General features: G+C 45.4%; 1 protein-coding gene across 2 annotated transcripts in view; it reads right to left on the bottom strand.

Annotated features, from left to right (window-relative positions):
* The window catches only part of arb2a (ARB2 cotranscriptional regulator A), a 138026-nt gene that overhangs the window by 111797 nt on the left and 5920 nt on the right, over nt 1-20309 (bottom strand). For both annotated transcript variants that reach the window (XM_076154302.1, XM_076154301.1), the window contains exons 5-6: nt 10515-10580; nt 8799-8990 (exon numbers count right to left, since the gene is read on the bottom strand). In XM_076154302.1, coding sequence (XP_076010417.1) covers nt 8799-8990; nt 10515-10580 — 258 coding nt within the window. The remainder of the gene's footprint in view (nt 1-8798; nt 8991-10514; nt 10581-20309) is intronic.

Here is a 20309-nt window from a genome sequence, read left to right as displayed (position 1 = left end):
TGTGTCAATCACCCGTCGGCTTTATGAATCCGGCGGCGGCGACAGTTCTGAGCTGAATTGTGGACTCGAGCCAATATAATATATGGAACAGAAGGCCGCTCAGTAAACAACTCAGTCATTAAGTAGGCTACATGTGCAAATGTGATTACGGTATTTATCATGCTGACCTATGAGCCATAATGTTCAGCATGTTTACTTCCGCCTTGAAACTTAAATTAAACACTACTCTGATTAAGGCAATAAATGGATTTTCTTCAATGTATTTTCATGTGAGCGCCACAATTAGACTGCAATTGGCATAAATCAGTGTATGCTTATTAACACACCTAGATGATTGTAAACAGATTTAATCAGAAATGGCGGGCTCTATGAATTCAGGGATACGTGGAAACATATGAATTCTGCCACTTATTTGCATTCATCAAAGTACACACATTGGGAACGCCAGGCAGGCAAAGGTGACGATCGATCACCGATTAGACTGCGACCCTGAAAACAAGCGTCAGTCTTTCTCTCTCAGTCAGCTGATGAAGAGGAGCATCACCCTCACCAGCAACGCTTCCTGTCGTGTCATGCGAGTTCGTGCTTTGTCGCCATCGTTGTGTGTGTTTCTTTTTGGGGCGGGAGGGGGGTGCGCGGCGCGGCACGGCACGGCACGGCACGGCACACTGTGTTCTGAGCTCAGGTTTGACATTCGTTTGACTGACATCGGGGGCGACAGCAGCACAGTGGCATATGGTAACCGCCTGCTAACCGCTAAAACTTGACATCAGCGCAAACAAGTCAGCCAAGCGTGGCATAGTGTGCTCCTAAGAGGGTTAAGGGATAGGCTGTCAGCATACGGCGGGGTAATAACACCTATCACCAGCGCCGTAATACCAGAGAAAAAGGAATGGGTGCCAGACCAACACACACACACACACACACACACACACACACACACACACACACACACACACACACACACACACACACACACACACACACACACACACACAGGCTGGTGTTTGCTCTTACTGATACAATATGACAACCACACAAACATGTAACGGGTAAAATGTAACGTAGCTCAATGTGTGTGTGTGTGTGTGTGTGTGTGCATGTGCATGTGTGTGTGTCAGTAAACAGAAAGGCACAATTCAGACTTGTTAGTTACTCACTCACTCACTCACTCACTGTAAAGCATAAGTTAAGTGTGACAGAAGACCACAAAGAACCCCACATTCGTATGTTTACATATGTTTGCACTCAATGTATATGATTACTAAGGACGTGATAAAGCCAAATTATTAATAGGATTCTGCCGTCCTCATACAGTTTATACAGGACATGTTGCGTAATCAGTTTTACAACACGCCCGAGTAAATTTGTTTACCATTGCATAATCTGGGCACTAAGTATGAATACTTTAATTTGCGGCAATGTCAATCAGATTATGACGTATATGCAATATCTAAAAAGTCCCTTGATTCTCTCTCCTTAACACACTCACAGACAAAAGTGTGTGTGGCCTTGACACATTTAAACGTCACCTTCATTACCAAAAGACACAATCGTTACTCAAGGATTGAAACGTGCATTTTTGAACACACACGGGGACGGAAACACATAAACGCAGAACAACGATATTACCAATCTTCTATCAATAACAAATAAGCAGAGGGGCCTAATGACAGAAAGCTATTCCTGTTCTCCTCTCAAAGCTCCACAGCTCCTTCCCAGCACCTACTTTCATTTCTAAAAACACAAACGTGGGACTAAAACCATTAACAGAAATAGTTGTTGTTGTTGTTTGCCTCTAACCTTTGTTGTTCCCCTGCAAACCCTGCTCACCTCCATTTAGGCTCACAGTTTCCTTTCATCGATCACACTGTGCTGCACACCGCCCAGGAGCATGACACTGGCACTCCAGAGCTTACAGCAGGTTTCCACTTTGACCCTAAGAGATGCTCACTGGCTGATGTGTGTGTGTGTGTGTGTGTAAGCGTGTGTATGTCTGCCTGTGTGTTCCTTGCAAAACTCAATTTCCTCCTCGAACGTTCATGGTGGAACACTTTTAACCTCTGTGAAAACCTGCTGAGATGTAGGATACATGTTAAAGAGGATGGGAAAAGGCCTTAGCATGTGTGTGATGTGTTGTGGGTCGGTGTGTAATATTGATTGATTCGAATGCATACATAGACACTCATACACACACACACCACACACACACACAACACACACACACACACACACACACACACACACACACACACACACACACACACACACACGTGCACCTGCATCCACAAAAGTAAAAGCTGCCACAATACAGCTGTCAGATAATGAACATGCTTCTGCACAGTTTGACGAATTGTGCCAAAGATTGTGAATGATTTCTCTCTCTCTGTGTAGTGTGTGTGTGTGTTTGTGTGTGTGTGTGTGTGTGTGTGTGCTAACCACAGAGGAGTGTTCCCAGGGAGAGAGTGAAGAGGTATCCACCACACTCTGCCTGGGGCCCTCTGGAACAGAGACTAAACAAGACCATCCCATTGGGATGCGCACACAATGCCTGCAGCTACAAATGACCCACTACACACCTCACACACACACACACACACACTGAGAGAGAGAGAGAGAGAGAGAGAGAGAGAGAGAGAGAGAGAGAGAGAGAGAGAGAGAGAGAGAGAGAGAGAGAGAGAGAGAGAGAGAGAGAGAGAGAGAGAGAGAGAGAGAGAGAGACAAAGCCTTTTCAATTTCATAATCTGTTAATTTCAGGACAAAACAATCATCACGTGGGCTAAGAACATTTTCGAAAGTTTTCTTGTCTTCTCTCCCTCTTTTGTTCTTCCCATTCTCTCCATCCTCCCTCCTTCAGCCAAACGGGGGCCCGTTGCCATGAACAGCATAGAAACTGACACACCAAATCAATATGTTTTTCAAACGACGTGTACATACACACACCGGCACACACACACACACACACACACACACACACACACACACACACTGTACACACAGTTACACCGCCACCTGTCAGGTCCAGGTTACACTAAGTGAACTTGAATATTTCTAGTTGGACTTTAATGCCTTTTTTATTTGTTGTGCGAAAAGAGAATTGTACTAAATATACAACGTCTGCAAGGTAGAATCGCCTTATTTGATTTACTGCATCTCTGAAAGCATTTAAAAATCAACATGTTCTATATTTAGAGTCACAAAGTTGCAGATTATAGATGGTACAGGTTGAAATCAATCCTGAAAACATCATTTTAACAACACGTTGCACACCTGTAACACAAAAAGACAATGACAAACAAACAGCAAGTGTGTGTCCTAGACGCTCTGGATGGTGGGACGCAACCTGTTTTTTCACGTGTAACATTTGGCGTTTGGAGAACACTTCAGATCTATTGGAAAGTGACGTTTTCATTCATCAGAGTCTTGTGAAACAATGGCTCGTGTGTTTTCCTGCTGGAAGCCCGGGGAGGAACATATCTTCTTCATATCGCTCTCTGACTGACAAATAAAGGCTCCCCGCCAAGAGAAACTCAATGAGACCACAATCAATACAATGCTACAAGGTATGCACACGCACACGCACACACACACACACACACACACACATATATCTATAGACTTCACAGATAGGGAATGATGTACGATTACCTGGAGCACATACCAATCAGCTCCACGCTCATACAGTATGCACACACCCTTGCTGCATGTATATTCACAAACACACACACACACACACACACAGCCACAGAAAGACACTTAATATGCAAATAATGTCTTTTTACAAACACTGACAGCGTGCCATTGTTCATCTGGACGGAGGGGAGCAGATAGATGGATAAACAGGTCTCCAGATCTGCGGCTTGGACCCCCGGTTGATGAGATTTCACAGACTGCCACGGCCGCGCTGTTAGGACAGGGAATACCACCACAAATAATGTTTTCTCTCTCTCTCTGATCAATTTTTAATTTGGCCCATGCAGTGGAGCCCTTGGCGGGCCAGGCCCCGGTAATTATGGTGGGTTATTGACAGCTGCCTTCCCGCGGGAGGCTATTTAAAAGAGGTTTAACCCCAGAGCAAGTCCAGGCCCCACACCCGCCTTTGAAGGTGTCAAGTGCATTGATCTGAGCTGCGGGATGTGCTGGGGCCTTCCCACCTGGAGGCGTGTGTGTCTGTGTGTGTACGCTGTTGTGTTGGTTGCAGGGGTTACTATTACAAGGTCACAGCGAGTCTGAGCATCTTTTGACCCCTTTGCGCACACACTCGACACACACACACAAACACAAAAAGTCCTCTGGCTAAATGGAATGATACCTGGCCGGGCCTCTGGAGCCACCTGATGCCCCGAGATCCACTCCACCGCAACATAAACTCCACACTCACACACACAACACTGTCATTTAGCTACACGTGAAAACAGGTTAACCCTGAGCTCAGAGAGAATTTGAATTTGAAGGACCTAATGAGAAGAGAGGAGGAGGAGGAGGAGGAGGAAGAATGGTAATAGCAAACAGAGAGATAGAGAGAGAAATATCATTACATCATACAGACAGAGTGTGAAGCTGATATTGAAAAAGACATCATCCAGCGAAGAAGAAGGGCGTGGGGGGGGCAACATGACAGAAATTAAAAGAGGATTTCTGTGTTTGAGTTCGCCCGCCTCGCTGCCCCCTTTCAGCCTCCTATTGAAATGCTAGGCAGATACAAAGCCAAAGGCTTTTGACACACTATTTGAAAACACCACACCCCCTCTTTCTCTCCTGTGGGTCTCCAGTGTCAAGCCTGACTGACTACCCAGAGGGGGGAGGGGGGGCATGACAGGGGGTATAGATCTGTTTGTGAATTAGCAGCTCCCCAATTAAATGAAGTTGTTCTCGACAGCTATGTGCTCACGTTGAAGCAGGTGTGCCATGACCAATGACCTGCTCACAAGTGGCAAAGTTGTGAGAAAGATCCATAAATGTACAGCGTCATACAGCTTTGGCACGGCCATTGTTAAAACAGAGGAACAGGTTGAATTAACACACGTTAATTGAGGTGATTACTTAAGGAATATATCATACCTTAAAGAAATAAAACTGTTTAAAGAAAGATATGGAAGACAGTAACTTAGGGAGAACATTTCTGGTGAAATCTCAGCTGATTTGAGCCAAATGACTACAGAGCACTTTTCAATCCAACACCTATATATTGGTAGCTGATAACCAACGTTCAGTGAACGAATAAAAGAGGTTGACTGGAGAAAAAGGGAAGGAGTGGAAAGGTACAGCAAATTCTCTAAAGCTGCTCTGTGCTGTGTGTTGTGTGTTGTGTGTTGTGTGATGACGTCGGGCCCCTCAGTCACACAGGAGAGCCGCAGCCCCCAGACTACACTCCTCATTTATTTACTTTTTCTGGACTGAAACTTGCACAAAAGCACAACTCCCAACTCCCAACTCCCAGCCCAAACACAGATTACAAATGATTCCACCTTTCAATACTCACCTCCTACCTCAATTATTCTGACGCCCCAACCTCAGAATCTCCCTCTCTCCCTCTCCCCTCCCTGTACAAACCCCGCACGGCGGCGCCCACCCTCCGCAATCTCGAGTCTCGGGATGCAGAGCAGTGACAGGGCCAGAAGGTAATGATACATGATACAGCTGCCATGATGCAACAAGCAGACCTGTCGACTGTCAGGAATTGAAATCATGAAGGAATAAGCTGTCATTAAGAGGCCCTCTCCCAGTAGTGGAGCTGTCAGACGCCTGCCTTCTGCCTACTCTCTCCCTCTATACTCCCATCTCTCCTCTGCCAGTCCCACCCCATTTGCAGTCACTCCCTCGCCCCGCGCTCATTTCTCTCTTCCTGCTTCAATCCTCTCTGTACCCCCTTCTCTCCCGCTTCTTGTCCCCCTTCCAACCAATCATAACACCACTACCTACACTGCACACACACCCATCAGCCCCCCGACTCAGATTCCTCTTTTTCCACCCCTCTTCCCCACTCTCTGGTTGTTGCTGGAGCAACCTCCTCTCACCTGTCATTTTACCGCCAGGCTATGGGAATAGCACCACTTCCACCACACACGTGCATGCTCATCCCTGCGCACACAACACAAAGATTCCCCTTAACCCGGTGTGTAACGCATCGCTGTGACTTGCGTTTGTGTATACGCATGTGCATTATAGCTGTGAGTGTAGGTTTGTATATATTTTGTTTGAACGGCGACGTCGTACAGCAGCGTGCAACAATGTTGAGTATGGAGTGCGTGACACTGGTTGCTCTAAGATTCACCTGTGTGTGTGTGTGTGAGTTTCTGTGCCTGGTGTGTTGAGTCTAATTAAATAGCACTATCAGCATTTTTTTCTTCTTACAACACTGCAGCTTCCAAGAAACACGGGGGAGCTTAAATGCAGGAACAAACACACACACACACACACCAGACATCAAATCAAGAGTGTTTTTCTGTGTTTGGGCCTACATGTGTGTGCAGGTGTACGGGTTTGTGTATGTGTGCGTTTGGTTAAGTCGCAAGCTCCCTCGATTACTCCCCAAACACACTCAGGCTGCAGACTTTGAATTTCCAATCAAGTTCACATGAATAAATTCAGATAAGCTATGCTCCAGGCAAGAGACAAAACACCTTTACAATGTAAACATGAAGTGAACATAAAGTCAACTCGAATATGTCACCATTTGACCTATAAGAACATTTAATTTCAACACAGTTTGTCTATCAAAAATGTTTTATTCTTGCTTTAGAACGCTCTGATGAGCGATTCACAACTTATTAGTGAGTTCCATACTTGTGTGGATAAGTGTAGATAAAGGAACATTCCACTCTGACATGCAGACTGAGAAACCACTGTAGTGTGTTGCTGGGTACAAATACAGCTTCACTGATTAGTTCCTCCCCTCCATGCCTGAAAGCGAGCTAATCACCAAAATCAGCTGATGGCGTGTTTGGAAGAGAAACCTGCAGACTCTTGGCCCCTCCATGGGCACGCTGCACGGGCCAGGGCTTTTTGTGTTGGCACGACGACGGGTACTTGGCTGTCCTTGAGGCAGAGTCTCTCTCTCTCTCTCTCTCTCTCTCTCTCTCTCTCTCTCTCTCTTCTCTCTCTCTCTCCCTCCTCTATCGCCTGATTTGCGAGAGTCTGCTTCGGAGCTTCCCTGTCGCTGCCAATTATTCCAAGGAAATACTCTCAGTTCTGGGACGAGGAGCGTACAGTAACAGTATCATTCAAGAGGACGATAACACACAGCGAGTTTGGAGCTGTGAATGCACGTATGCTTATTGAGTGTGTACGTGTGCATGCGTGCGTGTGTGTGTGTGTGTGTGTGTGTGTGTGTGTGTGTGTGTGTGAGAGAGACGCTGAGTAAAGCTGATATTTCTTATTATCAAATTACTTCTCCAAAAATCATGGAGGAAAGCTTAATTTCATGTTACGTTACATGGCAGTGTCTGTTTTGTTACAATAACAAGCTGCCAATCTTGAATTAGTAACACCAGCTCTTCTTCTATTCTTTAATTTGTGTAGCTGTGGTTGCGATAAATATGTATTTTTCCAAAAACATCCACACAACTTTTATGGTACGACGCTGTAAAACACAAACGCACCTCTAAATAGTTACAGACATTACAAATCTACCCGTAACGGCGTCTTTCCATGGCGCCCGCACACACACACACACACACACACACACACACACACACACACACACACACACACACACACACACACACACACACACACACACACACACACAGAGAGAGCATGCGGCCCCGTGTGCAGTAAATGCCAGGATGATGATGTGTCAGGGTGTAAGTACACGATTTCTTGTTTACTATGATGAATGAGCAACACTCGCACTACACTCACCGTGTTCTCTATATCTGAGCTGTCACTTTGGCTCTCTGCAGCACGGCCCTGCCTTCCCTCAGCTGTAATAATAACAGCCGGGGTAACTGTAATTCAAAGACACTCTCAGGGTAACACACACACACACACACACACACACACACACACACAGGAATACAAACCCAAACTTCTCCCGTTCTGAGAAAAGAGGGCTTTCGGATGGACGAAACGAGGGAGAGTTGGTGGTGCAGAGGGGGAAGAGTGTGAGAGAGAGAGAGACAGAGACAGAGAGAGAGGGAGAGAGAGCGCAGGCAGGATCTCCCCCCTAAGTCAATTTTAACAGCAGGCCAATGAAATTACCCAGATCGTCGTGGCCCAGTTGACAAATGAGCGCAGAGATGGGGATGAAAATAATAAGACGGAGAAAGCTGCCTCGCGCTCGCCTAAACACAGGTGCACACACTTGCACGTGATCACCAAAGCAGAAAGAGAAAGGGCTGATCCTTATTACACGTTACCTCATCTTTTTCCTGTCTTAACCTTCCTCGGCTCACACACACAAATGCAGTGGTAAATATTTGACGTTGAGAGGTGCAGAAAATGCTCGTTTTGATTACGACCATTCAGAGGACAAAGATTCTTTACCTCTCTGCTCGACTGTGCACTTGTTGGGATTGGAAGGTAAATGTGCTTGCTTACATTTATAGCAACGCAAATCACACATAATCAGGAAATCCAAGATAAGGAAACAAACAACCCCCAAACACACACACACACACTTTATAAAGTCTCCCAAAAGTTTCCAAACAAGTGGTGACCCCCAGAGCTTTCAGTCCCCCTGCAGCCAAACATGAAAAACTGGATATCTAATAATCAAACATTAAAACAATCGTCCAAAATAAAAGCAACAGGGAAAAACTCATTACGTCACTTTTGTCTTTTGTAGTGTCTCTTACCTCCATGGCTCTTCTGATGAAGGGCATTTGCGTGCCCGAGTCCAGGTCCTGGTTGATTATGAGTCTGCGGGCCCACTGGCCAGCCCGCACCACACCGTTGCCCTGGATCAGCAGCAGCAGCTTGGACGGGTTGGTGAGAGCGTCTGGACTCAGGTAGACAAAACTGGTGGGCTCATCCTCCGTAGCATCCAGCTGAACACAGACACACACACATATTATCTCAAATTCTCATCTCTGTGAAATAAATGTTCATTATTAGTGATGGAGCATGTTTTGAACGGGGTTTCACAGGACTTTCACAGGAGGCCATTTTAAACTGATAAAATGAAGTTGGTATTTTCATGCAGCATCACATCGATCATCATTAATTGTGACTATAACTGATGGGAGACTATGGTTGGGACTAAGAGGGAAAGTAATACACTCTTCCTCAGTCTGTAAGTGTGTGTGTGTGTTCACATCCCATGCAGTTTTGCGTCCCTCCCAAGTATGCCTGCAAGAATCTGGAGGGAGACACACACACTGTCCATAAAAGCCATGGGTGGCAGCTGCAGGAACTTAATCCAAGCAGACAAAGAGAGCCGAGTGGGGAAGAAAATCTCACCCTTTATCCTCCGCTGCTCCCTCATTCCCTCTCCCTATACTTGGCCGCCGTTAATCTTCTTAAAATCTGCGGTCACAAGTTCAATGCCATGCAGGTGGACGGACCCACCGCTAACGCTCAAGTACACACACACACACACACCGCACACACGTGCGCGCTGTATACACGCAGGCGGGTGGGCAGGCAGAAAAAGCAGAACAGAGCAATTTTCCAGAGGAATAATGAGATAAATAGGCCAAGCAGATAAACCGGTAAAAGTGTACGGGGGCTAATGAAAGGCGCCGAGTCCCCGGCTAGGTGATTTATGGACGCCGTTAGCGCTGGGGCTAACTCTGCTAGGCTCCTAAACACTGGCACCGTCTAACATCCCCATAAACACGGCCTGAAAAATGATCACAACTTTTATAAACAGGGAAAAACAGCAAGTCTGTGTGTGTGTGTGTGTGTGTGTGCGTGCGTGCGTGCGTGCGTGCGTGCGTGCGTGCGTGCGTGCGTGCGTGCGTGCGTGCGTGCGTGCGTGCGTGCGTGCGTGCGTGCGTGTGTGTATAGAGAAGGGAGTGGGTAGGGTGGCAAAAGACGGAAACAAACATGCTTCCAACAACAAATAAAAAGGGATCAAGTGTTCGCTCTGAGCCCCGGATGAGCTCGGGCAAGAATAACTCAGGGCGATAGCGAGAGTAAGAAAGTCCCCTTCAGCGCAAAATGAATGCAAAACAGATTAAGCGTCAGTGTGCTGCGCCTCTGCGTCTTTGAAATGACGCGTCACAATACGGTTAATTTGTTGAGGAGACACTTGTGCACAAAGGATGCGGGAAGAGGGGGGGGGGGGAAGAGAGAGAGAGAGAGAGAGAGAGAGAGAGAGAGAGAGAGAGAGAGAGAGGGAAAGAGGAAAGGAAGGGAGGAAACAGGACGACCAAGTGATGGAAAAACGAGGAGGGAGCCGAGGCGTCACAATCCCCTTTTCTGTCTTTGCTTTCCTTTTCTTGAACAGGACACTCATAATCGCACTCTGAAGCCGCAGTATTTACGTCAATTTCATATTTAATACTCCCTTTAATCTTCAAGGGCATAAATCAAAGAGGTAAATACTCCTTTTCACTCAGGATACTTACCGGCAGGATGGCTTTAGTCATGTTGCACTTTCTCTCCAGCAGCTCGTAAACATACTGAGTGATGATCTAGAGGAGGGGAGAAAGTAGGAAGGAAGAAACACACACACACACACACACACACACAGGGAGAGAGAGAGAGAGGTGACACTGATGTTGCAGTTAAACACATTTAACCCTTTTGTATTGCTGTTAACACAAAACATACACAGCAAGTGTGTGTGTGTGCGAGTAATGGCAACCTGCTGTCGCGTTTGCATAGAGAACAGAACAATTCAAAATCCTTCAAGTTGGCCTCTGGTGTGTGTGTTTTTGTGTGCGTGCGGATGTACATGAGGCTCTGGATGGTTTCGTGTGCGCCGTGTTTGTGTGTGTGTGTGTGTGTGTGTGTGTGTGTGTGTGTGTGTGTGTGTGTGTGTGTGTGTGAATCACAGCGCGGGCGAGAGTGTTGAGGTGGTAAGTGCCAGGAGAGGAAATCTCCTGTACAAGCGAGGGGCTGATGTAAGTTATGTTTATCCCCGCAGCCACGGCACTAAAGAACCTTGTATACCGAGTCATTCCAACCCCAGGCCAACCCTTTCATGCTTCAGTGACATTAACAACTTTCTTTTCCATTTTCCTTATTTTTTCCCTTCCTTCTTCTTTCCTTTCTCCCTGCTTCCCGCTCAGCTGGGAGCGAAGAAAATGTTCTGAGGAGGAGATTTGAGATTTTGTGTTTCTTGATCAGAGAGAGCGAGACAAAGACAGAGACAGAGGGCGATGACAGTTGACGGAAGGGGGGGGGCAGGGGGGGCGAGCTATGTGGCGAAGCATGTCGTGTATCTTAAAAGAAATCACAATTTTATCCAAATCCAACGTTTATATCAGTTAAAGTTCAGATTTAAGTCAATCCTGTAGCTTGTCTTTGAGTGTAAGTCAGTCCCCTCAAACTCATTTGTGTATCACAGGTGTTTTTAAAGACTTTTATGTCATTAAAACCGACTGACTAGATCTTACTGGAAGGTTTCGTTTGGTTCACATTTGTAGCATTGGATTTACTAAATCAGGAAAACCCAGAGTGGAGAGCAGCACAGAGCTCAGATCTAATACACATGTGGATCAGTAAAAAGCTGTAACCTCAACCTTCAAATTGGAAAAATCATCAAGGACAGATATTCACAAGTGTCACTTTTTCTCATGTTTCGGGCCATTATGATTTTTTACTATCGAGACACATCCGAGTGAATATTTTAGAAATATGCAGGAGTGATTATAGACGACGACCTCTGTGTACCCGTCTGCCTTCAGCTGCTTTCAATAGACATTTTGTCTCCATTGAAGCCAAACAAAAGTCAGATGAAAGCAAAACCTGCTCAGTGTTGAGTGAAACAAAGAGTGTGAGGGTCAGAACATCTCTGCTGTAAACACGTAACAGACCACGATCTGCTGAGCTCGTATAACTTTTAGTAAATTATCATAATCAATCATTTTAGACTGAACATTGTTCATATGACCAGACAATGGGTGAATGTTTTACTTTCAAAACTATTGCACAAACTGGCCACATAGTTTCTTCCCAAAGCAAAGCAGGTATATTGGTGACTGCAGTAACTTTCCTTATGTAAATATGCAATTTCATACAGTACACTCAGGGGCGGAGCTCTGCAACTTAAACTTCTGTGTGGAAAAGTGATGAAGTATGCATATACTGTGCAAAAAACCCCATTTATCTCCATACCTTGGTTGTTGATCATGTGGTATATATTTCCTGTGGAGAGGAAATGTTTTCTCCAGTACTTAATAGTTATGTGCAAGTGACACTTGTTGGTATTTATAGCATCCACACATCTACCAAGACTGTGTGAAATTACTGAAGCATTTTTTTTCAAAGAAATCATATACGTTTAAAAGTGGTTATCAATGAATGGCAACACTCCAACTTGTGCGCGCCACAGAGTTGATTGCAGTATTGTTGGTAATGTGCGCGCGTAATTGATAACAGACCCTGAAAAGAATGAAGAAGGTCAAGAAAATGAGTGAATAAATGCAGGAGTAATTGGAATTGCAAGTTGAAACATCATCCACGCTGATTCACACATAATACAAAAAAGGCAACTTAAACTACTTAAAGTACTTGTAAAATGATGTGTAATGTATTGATGTATGCAATGATAATCAGAAAAATGCCGTGCTCTTTCAAGTTGGCAAGAAAATCAATGCTAACATAATTTGCTTCTTATAAAACATCGTGTAGGAATAACATTATGCACCAGACTCATATTAGCCTTATGAGAGCCAATGAAAGGCCAGCAGACGGAGCCAATGAGATCGACAATTCTGCCATTTGACTCTGAAAAAGCTAGAGGAGCCATATACCTCCACCTCTACCTCCACCTCACCCACCCCACTGCCCCCACCCTGCCAAACTTCCCAACAGCTAATTCACTAAAATGTCAGCTGGTCTGATGAAGACTAAAATGATTCCCGGGTCTCAGTATGCGAGTGTTTAATGACATCAATAAGCCTCACAGGAAATTTCATTTGCACTATGTTATTTGTTCAGTGCCTCAGGTGGCTCGAGAACCATCTGAGACAGAATAAGGAGGAGAGGAGAGGAGAGGAGAGGAGAGGAGAGGAGAGGAGAGGGAAAAGAAAAGGTGGAAAGAATTCTCAGGTTTCACTGCGCAAATGTGTTGCCAACGATACTGGATGCTTATCATATAAAGCTAAGACTTCTCATATAGTTTATTAGTTTGTATAGATGCTGTGTAGGGCAGAGACCTTTATGCCAGATCATCGGCGGTTCATCATCACATTTTAAAAGGCAATGGTCAAAATACGCAGAAATACGCAGAAACACACAAACACGTCCTCACACACATAACACGCCCATGCACAGACAGCCTCCTTCTGTGTGGGCCTCTGTGGACTCAGTGTCTCTGCAGCTGATCAGTACAATAAGAAAAGCCTCTTTGTCACCTAATTACCAATGTGTTATTAGTGCTTTAATGAAACGCCTGCAGGAAGCGATGCTGAGTGGCTGCATTGTCAGGATCTTGACGATAGGGGAAGCATGAGGAGTGGATTTGCCACAGAATATTAACACGCACAAAGGGAAAGGAGGGGAAAGCGAGCGAGGCAGGGAGAGAGAGAGAGAGAAAAAGGCACCCTAAATCAATTTCAATCAATAGGTTGCATCATGACAATAAACACACAATTTCTTTCTCATCTCGAACAAATATCCTTCATGGGTGCAACATTACCTGAGATGGCAATGGAAGATAAGATCGCACAACCAAGACACATAAATAACCGATAAGAGTGGTCTTGAGCACATACCGCCACCAATGCCGAGTAAATGTATGGGCGACCCCCGTCTGACAACAGATTCAAGTCAAGATTCCAGATTCCAGATCACCTTTGGGGGTTTGTTGTTGATCTCTTCACTGAAAAATGCCAACGCCCTATCTCGCATTACCGTGCGCACCAAAACGCATTGTGCTCCACCTGCTCGCCAAGCAACTTGACCATCGGTTCAGAACATTTCAAGTAATCCTGCTGACACACAGACAAACCAGCCAAAATGGATGAAATGGTAACGATCAGGACTGACGGTTGACGAGACAGTTGTAGAAGACGCCATGTTGAACTTTGGGTCTGACAGTGTTACAGAGAAAAAGCTGATAAAAAAAAATGAGATTCAGTGTTTTTCTCTGACACAAAGGGCGATCGTGTTTCCTTTCCTCGTACTTGTTTGCTTGCTGGAGGACCATGAGAACGAGCCTGGGAAAGTCTGAAATAGACCCGACTGCAGCTGAGGTCACCTCCGTGTCTGCGGTTTGTTTGTGCAGAGGAAGCATTGTGGCGATGAAGCAAAAAGAGAGGGATCAGGGAGGAAGGAAGGGACTTACGAGGAGGGCTCAGTGGGAGGAAAGAGGGAAGACAAGAAGGGAGAGACGGAGAGGTAATCCCCAGGAGCCAGAGTCCTGTGCCAGCTCACACTGCAGGAGACAGCTGAGAGGAGAAGGAGCCATACGCGGAGGTGCTGAGGGGCAGAGGGAAGGATACATTCGGAGGCCTTGATCAGAGGCCTTTAACTGGGTGGGCTTATGACATCAACCTCCCGCTAACCTCTGCTCATCCCCATAACAATCCAGGCATCACTCTCTCTCACACACACACACACCACGCCACGGTCTTAATGAAGACCATTGTGGCTGCAAGTCGATACGTTTCTCGTCACTACAGGGCGAGAAAGACCTCCCACATTATGTGTTTGAGTGTGTGTGTGCGTGTGTGTGTGTGTGTTCTCCCACTGATTACAACAGTCATGCCTGGTTTGGCTGACCGCACTTGAGGCGATAAGGACATGATCCCTCCCGAACACACACACACACACACACACACACACACACACAACAAACATGAGGAGGACAGAGGGAGGGGTGGGGAAGAAGGAGAGGAGGAGGAAGACAAAGTAAAGTGACTTGAAAAGAGAGAACACATACAGACAAAAGACACATTTTCAAAGGAACAGGCACAGAAGAGCAGAAACAGACTAATATGAGTCTTGCTTCTGAAAGTCAAGCATTGTTTTGATGGGCCACCTGTGATGGTGTGTTACATTTTGAGGTCAACATGCTACAAAAATAAAAGATGAATCAAATGCTTGCCAACATTGAACACACATTCCCCAAAACTACACACTTTAACCAGAGAAATAATAAAAAGCTCAATGTTTCCCCTTAAAGTCAGCATAAGTAAGGCCTCTTCAGACTTCCAGAACCTGCTTAGAGAGAAAGCCATGTGTGCAAGTGCACTTAAGACAGCAACACATACTGTATATACACAAAAAAAAGGTATGGCAGTACACACAAATGCGCACGTCCACAACTCTTGTCTCACTGGTCCAGAGCCCTTTTCAATATCCACTTAGCCGCAGAAACCAGACAGCAAAGTAAAGGCATCAAAGTCGTTTATATAATGAAACTGAAAGAGCTGAAAGAGCTCCATGCCATATCACTGACTATGCCGCGGAAAGCATTACTCCGTACTCCAGAGAATAGAGGGAAGGAAGAAAGGAAGAAGAAGAAGAAAATCCCCCGAACAATGCAGCACAACAGCGGCAACAAAAGTAAAAAAAATATTGCGAGAGAGAGGGAGAGGGAGAGAGGGAGAGGGAGAGTGCAAAAATGAGAGAGAAGAAAGCAAAAGAAAGGTTATTTATTTGAAGGCAGCCTTGTGTAACAACAAAAAGTGGCAGTAAAATAGGGCCTATTGTTATGAATTTGTGATCTGTCAGTTTGCGTGCGAAACAAAGAGAGAGAGAGAGAAAGAGAGAGAGAGAGAGAGAGAGAGAGAAAGAGAGAGAAAGAGAGAGAGAGAGAGAGAGAGAGAGAGAGAGAGAGAGACAGAGAGAGGTGTGATTCCCATGAGGTCGCTGTCATTCTTCTGTCAGGGGAATGAGGGATCTCAAGGGGTAGCGAGAGAGAGAGAGAAAGCACAGACACACACTGACAGATACACTGTTTACTTACTCTCTCTCCCTCTCTCTCTCTCTCTCACACACAGACACACACTCATCATAATGGCATCGTAATGACCTCCTCAGGTGTTAACCGAGAAGCCGGCAGAGGGCTAATTCAGAGTAAAGTACTGTACGCCGCCCGTAGGTACCGGCGGTGGCGACAGATGCCAGCGCTGTAACTACCAGCCATCCTCCCTCTCACCCCATCACTGTCCAATTCCCTTCTCTTTCATCAACCCTAATCCACCTCACCCACACTCCCTGCAACCATTTTGTCTGACCCGCGTGTGTGTTTCCTCCTTCCTGCTCTCACCAAAGCTACAGCAGCAGCAGCAGCAGCGGCGGCAGTGTTTAAGTGTTTTGGGAATGAAGACATGATGGCAGTCAGTGAATCAGGGCAGACAGCTGTCATTTATAGTCCCTCTTTAGAGAGAACCCATTAGCCTCGCAACAAAATGGTCCATGACTGGTATGGGGCCCTCCTGATGCTTTAAGTACAGTACAGGGGCCTGTCTCCGGGGTTCCCCATTGTGTGCCTGATGCAAAATGTCACGTCTACAACACAGCCTAAACATAACTTAAGACACACACAACTCGTGGAGTCAACATACCTTGTTAAATACAATGAATCCTTTAGAAAACACCATGGAATTTACCAAAATTGAGAAAAGACAATCGAGGGAAACCCCTGCCAGGTACTTCTCAAAAAAGTGTGTGATGTTTCCTTGCCCAATAGAGGGAAGACAGCCATAAAATGTAAACAAAAACACTTTTACTATTAAAATGAGTGTAGGAGGACCGTGGACACGTCTCCAGCCCATCAGACAGACTTATATTAACACCTATTCGGAATTAAGAGTTTGGGAGAAAGAGCAGTGTTAGTACTGCGAACAACACAACAATTATCAACACACACCTCGTATTTATATTCCCTTCGATCCTACATACTTTCACGTGGCCTACAAACAAATAAACAAATAGCACAATTAGGCGACTTCTCTTCGATCGCCCCTTAACTGAATGTTGGTCAGCTGTTTACCGCCTGTCCAACCGGCGTGAGACCACAGCGCCATCCATAATGCAGAGATAGAGGGATACAGGCAGGGACAAACAGAGAGACGACAGAGAGACGGGAAAGAGAGAGAGAAAGAGGGAGAGGGAGAGAGAGACGGCTTTCTAATTCGGCCATCTGGCTAGCTTTACTTCATTATAATATTCTGACTGTGTGTGTGTGTGTGTGTGTGTGTGTGTGTGTGTGTGTGTGTGTGTGTGTGTGTGTGTGTGTGTGTGTGTGTGTGTGTGTGTGTGTGTGTGTGTGTGTGTGTGTGTGTGTGTGTGTGTGTGCAAAATTGTGAGTGTCTGCCATTCCACAGATGCAAGCAGAGCAGAGAAGAATCCTCATTTATTAACAGCTTAATAGAGCTCCATCTGGGCCAGACCCTATGCTTGTCTTCCATCAGAGAGATTCATCACGGAATCACAGGAATTAGACGGCGGCTGAGGCCAACACAGGTTGAGGTGACCCCCCCCCCCCCACCCAATCACACACACACATGCACACACTGTACCGAGCAACACCACACACACACTACAACAAATGCACTACAGCTATTACCGACAAATCAGAGCCTGGGACGTAAAATAATGAGGACAAGTTGATGATTTTCAGTCTCAGTATGTGTTAAGTTTTCCCCTCACATCCATTTAAAAAAAAAAAAACACTATACAACAACAGTGCAACATTTGTTATATCTGGTTAATGTGAAATAACAGAGAGGGAAATTAGATCCTCAGAGTCATTTCTTTACAGTGCAGACAGAACTTTAAGAGATAGTTTGTGCCTGCGGGTTACACAGAGACATAAAGAAGCATCAGCACGTTGAGGAAACAAATGTCAAAATTGCTTAATAAGTTGGTATTCCCCAAATAATTGAGTGTAAACGGTGTTTAGAACTCAAAGCTCTCTCTAGCTACTGTACACACAGCATGTTTAGATTTCAATTATGACTGGTTAGAGTGAAGATCTGTGTATTCAATATAATCAAACTGTGAGTGTGCTTATAAATCATTCCAGAAGTGTGGGTGCGACAGCTGTAATGAATGTAGTTTACCTTACATTTTGGGTGCGTTCACACATTTAACACACTGACTTTCCAAAACTCTAATAGCACAAAGTTGTGTATCCAGCTTGTGTTTGCATGTACGAGTTTAGCGCTTTTGACACACACCTGAAAGGAAACCATTACTGTCATTATCATTATCATTTCCTCTGGTTAATAATTCAGGCTAGAAAAACACAAAAAGACAATTTTGAATCCAAAATCGTGACTTAAACAGTCATGGCCGTCCAGCTTTCATAAAAGTTTTTCAAAAGTATTCAATCAGATGAAAATAGAGAAGCGGAAATCATCATGCAATCAGTAAAAGTAGTTTCAAGCAATTACTTCATTATCAAAAGAGTTTAATTCTTTATGTAAATCAGCTAAATCATAATTAACTGACAGTTTAAGTGATAAGATGTTGGGTTTTTTTCCATTCTTTTCGAGTGGATGAGGCACTGTCATCGTCAGATTCAACATTTACTTCTCTCTGACGCATTGGCGAGTACACAAGTGTAGATTGTAGTATAGATTTTAGTTTTGAGCAAATTAGCCACCAGTACCATAAAGAGAAGAGAGAAAATATGGTTTTGTGTTTATTATTATAGATATTAGGCATTCAGCCCAAATTTCACCCCCCATCTTTTTCTTTTTCCTCAGAGGCCATCACACCAGCATCCTCGTCCTCCTTCCTTCCATCCATCCTTCCATTCAGACAAGGCTGAAGTGCAAATTGGACATCTGGTGCTGTGATGTGTCTGACAATACAGCCGCCTACCCCCCTCAAGCCCCCTCACACACAAACTCACACACACACACGCACACAGTCCTCTAGTCCACACACACCGAGCCGTGAAGATATAAAGACACTGAAAGGGAGAAGTGATGGGACGGAGGTATGGGAGTGAAAGTAAAGCTGCAGAATATTAGGGGGCAATGATGGCGCCATTCTATTCACAGTGCCCGGGGGCAAACATACACAGACACACAGGCACAGGCACAGGCACACCCACACACACACGTGTCCTTCTCGCTGCCTCTCTCAGCTCGAGCTGCATTGTGGATGTTTCTTAGAGCCTCTCAGGTGGTTGGTTGATAGAGGGCACCGGGGGGCATTCTGGAGTGATTTTGTGCCGTAACAAATCTGGTCTGCATAGACGCTCATTCTGCGCCGACTTTCACTACGTCTGACAAAGTTTCTCACGCTGAGATGACAGGGGGGCGGGGGGACGAGGAGACGAGAAGACGGACGAGCAAACAATGACGAATGGACCAATACATCTGCAGGTGGGAGAATGAACACCCGGATATGCTTGTGGGGCCTCCAGGAAAAAATCACACACTCATCTATACGCTACCACACACACACACACACACACACACGGGCTGACGAAGCAGCATAACCTACTTTTGCAGCCAAAGACCTGCTATTCAGTGCTCGTGCCTATTTATAATGGAGCATATTTCTTACAAGCAGAAACATTACATTTGTACTTGTGCGGCTGCGTGAAAGAGGTGCGGTATTCATTTTCTTGACTCATCTGTGGCCTAAAAACAGCAGACAGATAATACTGCTTATTCAGGCAGCGCCGGCCAGTTAATCTCCCAAAGCACCGCTCAAGCTCCGATCTCCGCTTATCGTTACACGAGCGCATATCGACGCTGATTGACACGCTTTTCTTTTTTTCATCTCTGAAGAAGATGCTTCTGTCACTTTTGAAATCACAGAATGAATAAAATTAGCATACATCCTCCTTGATGATTATTTGTTTGCACCCCCGCTGCCGCCCTCCTCTTTTGAGTTCAGCTAGTTTAAATGGCTGTGTGTTCCTTCATCCCCTCTGCTACCAAATGTTTGTTTCTGCAGCCCTCTCAGATGCTGCTGGATAGCATCTGAGCTGGCAGAAGAAAAGCAAGCGCAGGAAAAAAGCCTCCCTGCCTCTCAAAGGAGCGATACCTGCATTTGAAATAATAATAAAAACACACACACACACACACACACACACAAACACAGGTAATCCTACAAACGGGTCCATCGCTGTGCTTTGAACTTCAAAGAACAAGCGCAACAATTAGAGGAAAAATAGCAGGGGATGCAAATGTTGAGGGAAAAAAACAGATTACAAAAGAACATTTGTCTCGTTATCTTAATGTTTATTGTGCGCAAGTGAGTTAGAGGTGAGCGCTGTGATT

This window comes from Genypterus blacodes, unplaced genomic scaffold, assembly GCF_046128005.1.
Source record: "Genypterus blacodes isolate CSIRO-AG114 ecotype Tasmania unplaced genomic scaffold, CSIRO-AGI_Gbla_v1 ptg000061l_1, whole genome shotgun sequence".
NCBI lineage: Eukaryota > Metazoa > Chordata > Actinopteri > Ophidiiformes > Ophidiidae > Genypterus > Genypterus blacodes.
Note: the sequence above shows the minus strand (reverse complement) of the source record. Positions and strands in the feature narration are given on the sequence as shown.